At 41.5% G+C, this 11,347-nt stretch overlaps 1 protein-coding gene across 1 annotated transcript in view; it reads left to right on the top strand.

Moving 5' to 3' along the window:
* LOC108792434 (protein Shroom1-like) overlaps positions 1-4,579 on the top strand; it is a 27,214-nt gene extending 22,635 nt beyond the window's left edge. The window contains exon 7 of the mRNA XM_018563217.1: positions 3,989-4,579. Coding sequence (XP_018418719.1) covers positions 3,989-4,243 — 255 coding nt within the window. The 3' untranslated portion in view covers positions 4,244-4,579. The remainder of the gene's footprint in view (positions 1-3,988) is intronic.
* Positions 4,580-11,347: the final 6,768 nt, after the last annotated feature.

Below are 11,347 nucleotides of genomic sequence, written 5' to 3'. Positions count from 1 at the left end.
GGATGGGGCCCCAGCTAGGGCCAGGCCTCCGCTGCTGCTGCGGGGGCCCGGCCACGCCCTCGCCCTTCACCGTTGGCCGATACTCATGCATGGGTCCCGGGCGGGCCCTGGAGGCTTCCTGCGCCCCTTGCCGTACCCACCTGACGGCGGGCCTGTGGGCATACAGTCTTACAGTATATGTTCAGAAATTACTTATTTTTGTAGTTTTTCCACAATATTTGCCTGGGATGGATGTTAGCAGGTGGCTTTTTTTATATTCCTCTCCACTCCATGGTCAACCACTCTTCTCACAGGGTTCATCACACTCTGTCTAAGCTATTGCAAACTCTGTTTATTAACTGCTCACCAACATTTATATATTAATTTAGTGCCTCACACTACCATTAAACAAATCAATGTAATTAAAAGCTTACAGTAACTAGAGATGCACCGATACTAGTATCGGTATGGGTGCCGATACCGAGTATTTGAGCACTCATACTCGCCCAAATACTCCGATACTTCCGATACTGGAACTTCCAGTCAGAGGGCGATCTCCCTCTGAATTGCAGTGCCAAGGGAACACAGAGCCGGCTTCCTTCAGGAAGCCGGGTGATGATTGGTTAGGAAGCCAGGCTGCCTAGCAACAATTGAACCCAGCTTTCTAGCCAATCAGGAAGCCGGCCGGCACGTCATGACTCACCTCCTGGCTTCCTGATTGGTCAGGAAGCCACGCTGCCTAGCAACTAGAGAAGCCGACTTCTTAGGCAATCAGGGAGGCGGGTCATGACATGCTGCCTGGCATCCTGATTGGCTAGGAAGACATCTTTACTTGTTGCTAGGCAGCCTGGCTTCCTGATTGCCTGGGAAGGCGGTGTTTTTTTGAAAGACCAATCAGGAAGCCGGGAGATGGGTCATGATTCGCTGCCTGATAATTGGGGCACACGGCACCGGTATCGGCGAGCCAGCTGGAGCTCGCTATATAATGAGCTTTGGGTCACAGGAGGACGCTAGTATATGTCCTCCCGTGACCCTTAAAAGAGAACTATGGGGTAACCTTTCTATCCCATTGTTCTCTTAACGATCAGGTGTCAGCCACTGCATGTAAACGCCGGCAAACCACATGTAATCGTATTCGGTACAATTACATGTGAAAACAATCATTCTCCCTGGCGCATCAATCATGCATCCAGGAACGCGTCTAACCACATGTAATTGTACCACATATGATTTACATGCGGTGTGCTGGCTTTACATGTGTGTATTAGTGTGTGTATTTCTGTGTGGGTGTGTACTTTTGTGTGTGTGTGAGTGAATCTGTTGGTTCTCTTTGATTAAAATTAAAACCTGTGGAGAAAAAAAAAACCGCACACATATACACATTTATACATACTGATATGACACACGCTGAAACATTAACACACATACCGACATCACTCACAGAAATCCTGACAATACACACAAACCATGACAAAAAAATATACTAAAGTATACAAAGAAACCATCAGAAATACATATACTGACATTCTAAACACACGCAGACATTAGCACTGGTACCGTATATAGTTGCATTTTATTTTGACGCATATTTGAAATATTATGGAATTTGGCAAGTGGCCCCCATGGAAGAAGAAAATGTGTCCAATGGCCCTCAAGTGAATTTGAGTCCCCTGTTGTACAGGCTTTGTTGGTTCTCCTTTTCATTGTATGATTAATATGACCATAATCTCTTTTGTAGTTTGTATTCCAGAGTTGCAGTAATAAATACGCACACCAGTGGGCAGTGCTAAATCATAATAAATGTATACAGGGAGAATCCGATGTAATTAGCATCAGATACAAGTAACTGTGTATTCGTTTTTCATTTCATACGTTTTTCCTTTTGTGGGAAACCATGTTTTTTGTAAATTCCAATTCTTTTTTATTCTAACCTTCCACACAGTTCAACATCAGGAAGTTACTTCCTGCTATGTGTAACTTGGAGAAATTGAACATTTTATTTGGGTTTTATTATGAATTCTGTTATATTTTACCAGTGCAAATTTTCTATGGTGGCACACTCAGGGAGGCGAGATGACTCCGCATAGAAACCGAATAATATTAATAATATAATACATAATCACTGGTGATAATCTTCATTCCTTTATTTAGGACTAGTGGGTATTTGACCTGCCATAATAGTTATGGTTGTACTATAGTCATGTTCTATAATTAGACTATTTACAGAGGAATGCTAGTTTCTGGTGGTAATAGCCTGGTGTTTTTTGGGGCAAATAAAAAAAAAACATTTTGTCTACCTTTCCTTCAGCTCTATATCATTCCTTACTGCAAATCAGACCCTGCAATAATGCATAAACTTGAATCGTAACACCTAATGGCCTAAAACCTAACCCAAACTCTAAACATGGCCATCCAGTGCTCAAATTCAATGCCTGAAACCTCTGTGCGAAAGCTAATAGTGTATTTTTTGAATGCCAAATCTGTTATTAGCACACCGCAGGAATGTGTCCCAACAAACTTCTTTTTATTGACTCATATTGTCACAGCAAATGCAAAGGGTTCTCCTCTCTCTCAGTATGAGCCTGATGAAGGGGACCCTGAGAGGCCCTGAAACAATGCTTTCTCTGTGACAATATGCATCAATAAAAAGACGTTCATTGGGACGCATTCCTGCAGTGTGCTAGTGACCTCTTGTTTCTGCTGCGCCATCCGCAGTCACTTCAGCACCCATTCTTCAAGAGGCTTTACGGTAAGGAGCATGGCGAGACATGTTCCAAAATCTGTCATTAACACAGGGGTTCCTAATCTTTTTACAATCGCAGACCCAAGTTACAGTTTTCCCTTAGTCACCCTGAAAAGTCTTACCTGGTAATTCTGCCATTGAATTCCATCTCGTGGCTTCCTTTGATGGGCTGACAAAGCTACTGTGCTGTTTATGAATTCAGAGCAGGTTGTCATCCTCATGTAGGCTGTGTCTGCTTCCACTTCAATGGGATGACAAAATTTTGCGGGGACATAGCTGTAAATGTTGTCACTGCTGATTTACAAGCCTGTAGCTTGTCAAGCAGCACCTAACTACTGCTTTGGGTTGACAGCACTGACTATGCTGCTGAAACCCCCCCCCCCCCTAAACTTTCTTGCACAAGTTTTTTGCTTCTTCTTCATTGATTCAGCTTCATCTTATTGGAAGCTAAAGTCAAGTAATGTTCAGTTTGCAAACTGAACTTTGTGAAAAGACTCTTTTCCTCATAGTAAATCAACCCTTATTGTGTAACCATTTAATGCTAAAAATCTGATTTTATCAAATTAAAAATCCTATAGAAGCATTCAAACTGCGTATGCTGAATATCACAAACAATATGTCAAACATGTATAAAAAGTCCTCCAATTAGTTTTTAAGAAGTGTGCAAAGTCTGCCCTGAACCATGCACAGGTGATTTTGCATGCTTCTGATTGGTCTTTTTTCACATTTTAGTTTATTACTGTAGAAAGTCAATAGTGCTTACTATTATATTTTACTCTGTACATGTTGTGACAGACCCCCGTACTCAGGATGAGTATGTCCACCGCTGTATTCTTCCTTGCTCAGGAGATATTGCAACCCGCTGATCTTTAGCTTGCAGTTTCCCCAGTCACTAGTCGAGACCGAGTGTAGGGTGAAACAAACACTCTGATTTATTGAGCAACTGTGCAACCTTTTATGCATAATGTGATCAGATCAGAATATAATCCCATCACATCCACCCTCCCCTCCTTAGACATTCTGACTGCACAACCCTGCTAAAGAGTCATAGCAGGGGCCCGGCATACGCAGGAGAATGTAATTGTCCTGAGCTCCTTCAGAGTACAAAGGGAGCTAACGAAGGGTGGTGCTGACAGTCTTTTGATGAACAGGTTACACAGTATAACATAATTAAACATAACCCAACACCAATACACATATAACCCATAAACTGTTGACCATGTTGTCATACATGTCTGATTTGTGTTTTTATGTTTTACTTTTCAGCAATCCCTGAAGGAACGTCATAGTCTCCTAACCAGGCAGAGAGAGGACGCCAAAGATTTAAAGGACAACCTGGACCGCAGAGAGCAAGTGGTAACAGGAATCCTGGCCAAATATCTAAATGAGGCCCAGCTTGAGGGCTACAAACTCTATGTGAGGTTAAAGACTTATTTCTTGATTGAGCAGAAAGACCTGGAAGAAAAGATTAAATTTCATGAGGAACAGTTGGAGAGTCTTCACAACAGCATTCCTCCTTAATCATCTAGTAGAATGCAAGGCCACATCCCTACTGGCATTCTATGCCATGACAGCAGAGCCCTTCGGGCTTTGATATGAAGTTTTTTGGTGTTGATTATGCTGCTGCTAACTCATAACAGGATTATTACTGAAAGTGTTTTTGACCGTGTTAATCAGGCTTAAAATAAAAAGAACTTCTTGGCATAGGAGGTTTGAACGTTACATAACTTAAAGTGTGCCTTTTTTGGATAAATTATCAATGTTTTGTCTTGATCATTGTTATTATAAGTGATAGTGTCCATGTCATTTGGTTTCCGGGCTGACACAATTATTTCATTAAAAATATGTATAATTCTAACAGCGTTTTTATTTATATTTGTCAGACTGTGTTTGTGGCGTTTAGCACAAAATAAAATTAGTGGAACCCTAATCAAAACTGTGTCCCTGTTAGGGATGATTTTCCTTACTACCTGCCCAAGTGACAAGAGACTGACTCAAGACAGATGTGTCAGTGGCCTTTGGACTTGTGTTGATGGCATCACTTTGGTATCCGTTTAAGTTGCTTCTGAGACCATTCAGAATTCATTAAGGCCTACTTCACACCGAAGCGGGTGCGTTCCAGAGCGGTAGCTGCTGGAATGCATCGCCAAGAAACTTTTCCCCGCGTTTTGGGGCCGGAGGGGGCGTGGCGGTGCATTGAACTCAATGGCACCACTTCCACGCCCCCCCCCCCGCCCACAGTGGGATCGAACGCGCGGCAAAACTTTGTGAGGGCACAAAGGGCTTGCTCTATTTTTTGCGTTTGCAGTGGAACGCAACGCTGGCAAAGTTTTGCCACGGTTCGGTCACACGCCGGGCGGGGGTGGGGGGGCGTGGAAGCGGTCCCATTGAATTCAACGCCACGCCCCAAAACACGGGGAGAAGTTTCTTAGCGATCAAAGTGGGTTCCAGCAGCTACCGCTCTGGAACGCACACGCTTTCGGTGGGAACAGGCCCTAACAGATGCATTAGACCTGCAGTTGACCTCCTTCTGACCTGCTCCAAGCGGTTTTGCAGTCCCATAGCGTTTGAGAATGCAATGCCCGTCTGACGTGAACAAAAGCCCATCAACACATGCCAAAAGTGAGTTGAAAACTCCCCAGTAAGGCTACAGCTAGCCATAGGAACTCCTTTGTGTATTAGAATGAGGACAGATTAGAGCATCTATCAAGTTTGTTTGCTGTCTGCTTTTGGTGAGACTTTCCCAATGAGGGTGGTCATAGGACAGGAAGTGAAAGTTCTCTCTCTGGTCTGATCTCTGGTGGGTGTGGTTTCGATAGCCAGCCTGCTATTTCAAATTGCAATAGCCAATAGCAGGCTGGCTATTGAAACCACATCTACTGAGCAGGAGAACAGACCTGAGAGAGAAAGCCCTCGTTCACACCTGAACGTTTTGTAGCGCATTCTACGCTCGACGAACGCTCTACAAAACGCTCAAACATCTAAATCCCATTGTATTCAATGGGTCTGGCTCACACCTTGGCGTATTTCAGCCCGTCCCTAACACGCTACAAAACGGCCCACGCCTGAAAAGGTACATGTACTACTTTGGGCCGTTTTTGTTGCGCGTTTCCATTGGGATACAGCAAAGTAGCCCTCGGAAACTCGCGTTTGTCACGCAATTTTTTTTTACCGCGAATCACTGTAAAAAAACGCGCGACAACCGCGCATATGCAATACGCCTAGGTGTGAACCAGGGCAAAGATCTCTCATGTCTGCCTCCTGCTCAGTGGGCGGGCACAATAGCTTGTCTGCTATTGGCTATTGCAATTTGAAATAATTGCTTACCAATAAAATAATCAGCTTACCAATTATAGGATGTGGTGGTTGCAATATTTTTCTTCTTTTTTAGGCTTTTTTTCTTTGTTTTTACATGGGGATACGGCCAGTAAATATGTTATTTCAATTTAATTTAACAGACCAAGCTATCCAGCAAAAGTGACAGATAGAGGGTTGAGACAAACCATTTCACACTAATGGGGGCATACAATGGTAAACTTTTATTCACTAATGTAAAACCTTTATCCCAAAAAGAAAAACAAATCTGTTGCTGTAACTGCATAAAAAGTGTTAGCTGAGTTTTGGATTTAATTTGTTAGTCGGTCCATCTAAATCTGCTAGAGCATCTAACTCTACCCTCTCCACAGGATGACAATCCTGCTTCCCAGGGGTGGCTCCATTACTCCTCCATAGTGGAGCCACCCTTAAGGTGCCCATACACCTTACGATAATCGTATGTGATCGACTTTCCGTACGACAATCGTAAGGTGTATGGGGAGTGTGCAACCGCCAGTCCTGTACAATCGTACGACTTTTGTCTTTCCTGCATGTTGGGAAACTTCAGTCGATCGTACGATTTTCGCATGGTTGGTGGCGTTTACGTACGTCAAAAGTCGTACGATTAACACTGCTCATGCGCAAACGAAAATACGTGCGGACGATTACCGCAATTCGCCCAGGTGTTTTTTTTAACTACTGCTGATTGAACCTTGCGATAATCGGGTCAGGCTGGGGCTGCCGTACGACAATCATAAGACGGTTTGATCATCGGACGAAAAGTTTTTTGTACGATAATCGTAAGGTGTATGGCCACCTTAAGACAGGAAGTTTTTTACTGGCTGGGTCACTATGTCGAAAAAAAGCCTAAAAAGATCAAACTAATGCAGCAGCGACATTTAAAGATTGGTAAGCTGCAATATATGACTTTTTGTTTTTAGGTTTAGATACACTTTATGAATTGGCAATATTATTTTGAATTATTATTGAATGCATTAGGGTTAAAGTGGAATCAGTCGGGGGCCATCTTCCAAGGCTAGAGAAACACTTTTGCCAGATGTCATACTGTATTTTGGATACTTTTATATTTACAGATCTGCATATCAGACTTACAAGAGGCACAGCTATGGAGGAACAAGGGTCAGAGAAATTGGGGCCCGAAACAGGAAATGTTCCAAAAGGCAATCAGTTATGAGTAATGGGCATTAGTTTATTCTGTTGGCTTCCATGCCTGTTTCTGCATTTGCACGTTTTTTAAAAGTAGGTGAAGTATTGTTGGGGGGACTTTGGTTTGCCTTACAGCATTTTCAGCATATACATGACTTGTCATCTGACACCAGTTCACATATGCAGGTATGTCTAGATCCCCTTCTGACAGCTCTTAGCTGTGTTCCTGTAACACTATCTATGAACTAAATATCAAATAACTAATCATATCTCTGTTTCAGAAGGAGCCCTGTGAAAGTCCTATTCTGCCTATGCCAGTCCACAAGTTCCTTGTGTTTTAGAACGCCCCTGCCAACACATTGATCAAAAGCCATGAAGAGACATACATAAGTAATTACAGCGCTCATATTTGTATTGTTTCCACTGCTTTAACAATACCCAGAGCCAATGGAATTCAGCAACGCTGGCTGTAGCCTTGTTCCCACGACCTGCTTAGCTCACTGGTTGCTATATCTTGGCTCAGTATTCGGCATATTCTGTAGACACGTTAACAAAGCCTTCCTAGGCTATTTTCAGCTTTTTAAAACCAATTTCTGCAACAGCCCTGTTAACCCCTTCAGGTATGGACACAGTGCAGTTCCCAGCTGAAAACAGTGGGTCTCTGGTAAAAATGACATATGACAAGGATCTACAAAAGAAGCACGCAGGGCTGACCTTTTTGGATATGTAAAGGGAGCTAAAAGCTTCTGCAAATCTTAATAAATCAACACAGTGCTAAATATAAATTAAATAGATGAAAACAAAGTGAATAATACGTTGAATAAATATCCTGAATAAATTAATAAAATGATCCCAAAAATGTTTTGGGGATAATTTTATTTATTTTATCTATTCAGGATATTTATTCGAGTTATTCACTTTGCGTTTTCATCTATGTCATTTATATTTAGTGCTGTGTTGATTTATTAAAATCTTTAGAGCCAGAGTCAGCTGTGTCTGCCCCCTCCCCGGTCTGTCCCTCCAATGAGAACTGGAGGAACAAAGGGGAGGGGGAATCCCTGAGGGGAGCAGTGACTCAGTAGGCACACCATTGCTAATCTCTTGATCTATAGAAATGACATGCGACAGCTGCAGTGTCGCACACCAGCTCTAACTCCTTTTAAAAGTGTCATATCAAAACGTTGTAAGGTTACCATATTAGATAACAAAAATGTAAGCTTATTACAGAAAAAAGATACTTTATTAATATAGTTGAAACTCATTTTACCAAAAAACTATCTGTAAAAATTAACAACCACTTAAACATTCTTCAAATGTGATAAAATCTGAAAAGTGTAATAAACCTAGGTATGTGGGTTATTGAAAGACAGTAACTTCGAATGTGCTCTTCCCACCGTCTTGGGAGCAGCCGAAAAATGAGCACGTACATTTTATCAGATAAATATGTACACTTTGTGCAGGCTAAATATAGGAATCAGCTTGTCAGAGATCAGTTGTGTGTATGTATAAGTCATTAACCTAACATACTGCAGCTATCACCTGGCTTGCAGCCAGCATCAATATGTTCTCAGTTTGCATTCACATTTAAAAAGGAACGTAGGTGTTACATGGCATGACCTACTATTATTAATTTTCCACCCAAGTAAAACATTGATTACGGGACAAAAGTGGCCTTTCAAGCCTAAATTAGTGAATAACTATTGTTAAATACATTCTTTGTATGTAATTAAATATAAATGAACATTACATATTACTTTTTCAGTAGCAAAAATGACAAACTGAAAAATAGAAAATAGGATTAGAGAATGGGAAGACAATGAGGGTGGGTGACTAAAATGTAATTAGAGGAACACCATAATGCTTCGGCCTTTTACTTTATTTTTTCTAAAGTCTTAATGTCTATTCCAATGGCTTAAAACAAGGTGCACATATGGCACTAGTTGCATAAAGCATTATAAGATTTCTAAAAAGAGAGCTCAGCACAAGCTGTTGGTTTCAGACTGTCTCTCTAATGAAACCCCTGTATAGCCGTATAAACACACACTTCTTGCCTCAGGGGGATAAAGCTGCTGTACCATAGATACAGTGCAATGAGTGAGCATTGTCATCCTAGACGAGGAAGTGTGTTACTGGCAGGATCACCAGTTAAAAATAAAGGGAAAGAAGCCGGAAAAAAAGAAAACTAATGCAGCCACCACCAAAACTACAATGTATTACATTTTTCTTAGGTTTAGATACACTAAGTATTTTGGAAATTACATTTTAATACAAAATTAGTCCGGAAACAATGACTTGAATGACTCAAAATGTTAAATATTCATACAAGATAACACTTGCAAGACGATTAGAGTTTAGAAAAGTGCAATGAATTTTTTTTAGGGCTGTGGTTTGGGAGGAGTTGCAGATTTACTTTTCCTAAGCCCCTGTTATCAGTAATCGTCGCTATTTAATTCTCCCGCATCACTGCTGCATGTTCATATTATAAGCCCTAAAATTCCAAGATACGACAACCCAATGTACTGCAGTTTGTATGTGTTTTCAGGCAGATAGTAAAAGATTACATTGCACTCCATGGTGTGTTTGAAAAGGTTAATCAGCTGGAATCGCTTTTCCAACAGAGCTGCAGAAGAAACAAAAGTTAATGCACAGTGTCATATCTTGCTCTAAGCTCATTTCTCTTTTATGTACTCCTGCCAGGACTTGCACATTTTGTATCACATGTTGCAACACTGATGTAGGAATTATATTTCAGCACAGACATAAGTATGATCTAAAGCCAATCACTAAAATCTCATTTAACCTGTTCATGTAATTTTGAAAGCCGTTTTTAATCTCTTTAAAATCTGCAGATTTCATTTAAATAATCTCTGATGATCCTGCCATGAAGGTCCTTGTTAGGTTATTTGATGTAACAAGGTGATAACTGTCTCTCAGTTGTACTGCTGCATTGTCACTCTGTCGCATGCATCCCTAGTGGACGGTACATGCTGCGCAGGTCAGCGACGTTCAGCAGTTTCTGGAGCAAGTTTATGTAGGGAGGAAGTGGCTGAAAGAGGATGAATGTGGTCAGCAGCAATGAGATGCAAAAAAAACAGCATTTTATGAACACAAATGCTGAAAAGAAATGAGAATTTTTTTTTAAAAACAGCAACTGTGAAGGATACGCAGTTCTTTCGCAAACTCATTGTTGTCCAGTTAGGCATTGGGTCTACTTTAATAAAATAACCAATTCTTTGAGGGTTTGCGCCGAGATATACTTTTCTTCCACCCTAGAAACCACTTTCTTAAGCTGGCCATACACCTATAGATTTTCGATTGGGAATGTTCGTTACTGCCAAGAGCCCTCTTTCGATTCTAGCTCAATTGTATGGGCATCTTTAGACTGGGTTATAGATGTATGGAATGTGTTCTTGATGCTGTGGCAAAGTTTTTTCTAATTGATGATTTCAATCATCCCATTCTCGATGTGGCCCTGCTAGATCCTCATTACTATACCAACATCCTTTGACATCTGTTCTAGCTAACCGAATTTTGAAGCCAGAGATAAAAGGCTTCACACCTTAGTTATTGCATATACAGGATGTCGATCATGAATGATAGTGCAAGCAGAGCATGCTCTTATACAGTGATGTCACAATGTATTTATGAATAAACCTATGACCATTGTTTTCAAGTCACATTCTTACAGCCTGTAAACTACCTGCAGCCCCAGCTAACCGACTCCCTCCCATTATAGCAACCTTGTGTGTCGGTTCCTGTTTTTACCTGTAGTTTACGAAATGGTACAATACTTAAAAAAAACCTCTGCGGTGGGCCCTTGCACTGCAAGGGTTAAATGCTCATTATGTCTATGGTAGATCTAAGCAATTTTTACAGACCTTTGGCTGTTTCTGCCTGGCCCATGGTCTGAACATGCGATTGGTTAAGGCTGGCTGACAGTGGATACACTGGCCTCCAAGACAACTAATTATTGGATGCAACCATCCTAGTACCCCCTACATTAGTTGCCTCCATCATATTTTTTTAATCAGTTTACATATGTGTGTGTGTGCCTACACACCTTCACAGTAATGCATTGGCCCTCCACAACAGTCCCAGTGACCTCTTGAGAAAATTAATTGGCCACCGCTGGTGTAGGGGGTA

The sequence above is a fragment of the Nanorana parkeri genome, unplaced genomic scaffold, assembly GCF_000935625.1.
Source record: "Nanorana parkeri isolate BGI_ZX_2015 unplaced genomic scaffold, ASM93562v1 scaffold643, whole genome shotgun sequence".
Taxonomy (NCBI): Eukaryota; Metazoa; Chordata; class Amphibia; order Anura; family Dicroglossidae; genus Nanorana; species Nanorana parkeri.
The sequence above is the reverse complement of the archived record's forward strand: the minus strand, read 5'-3'. Positions and strand labels throughout refer to the sequence as shown.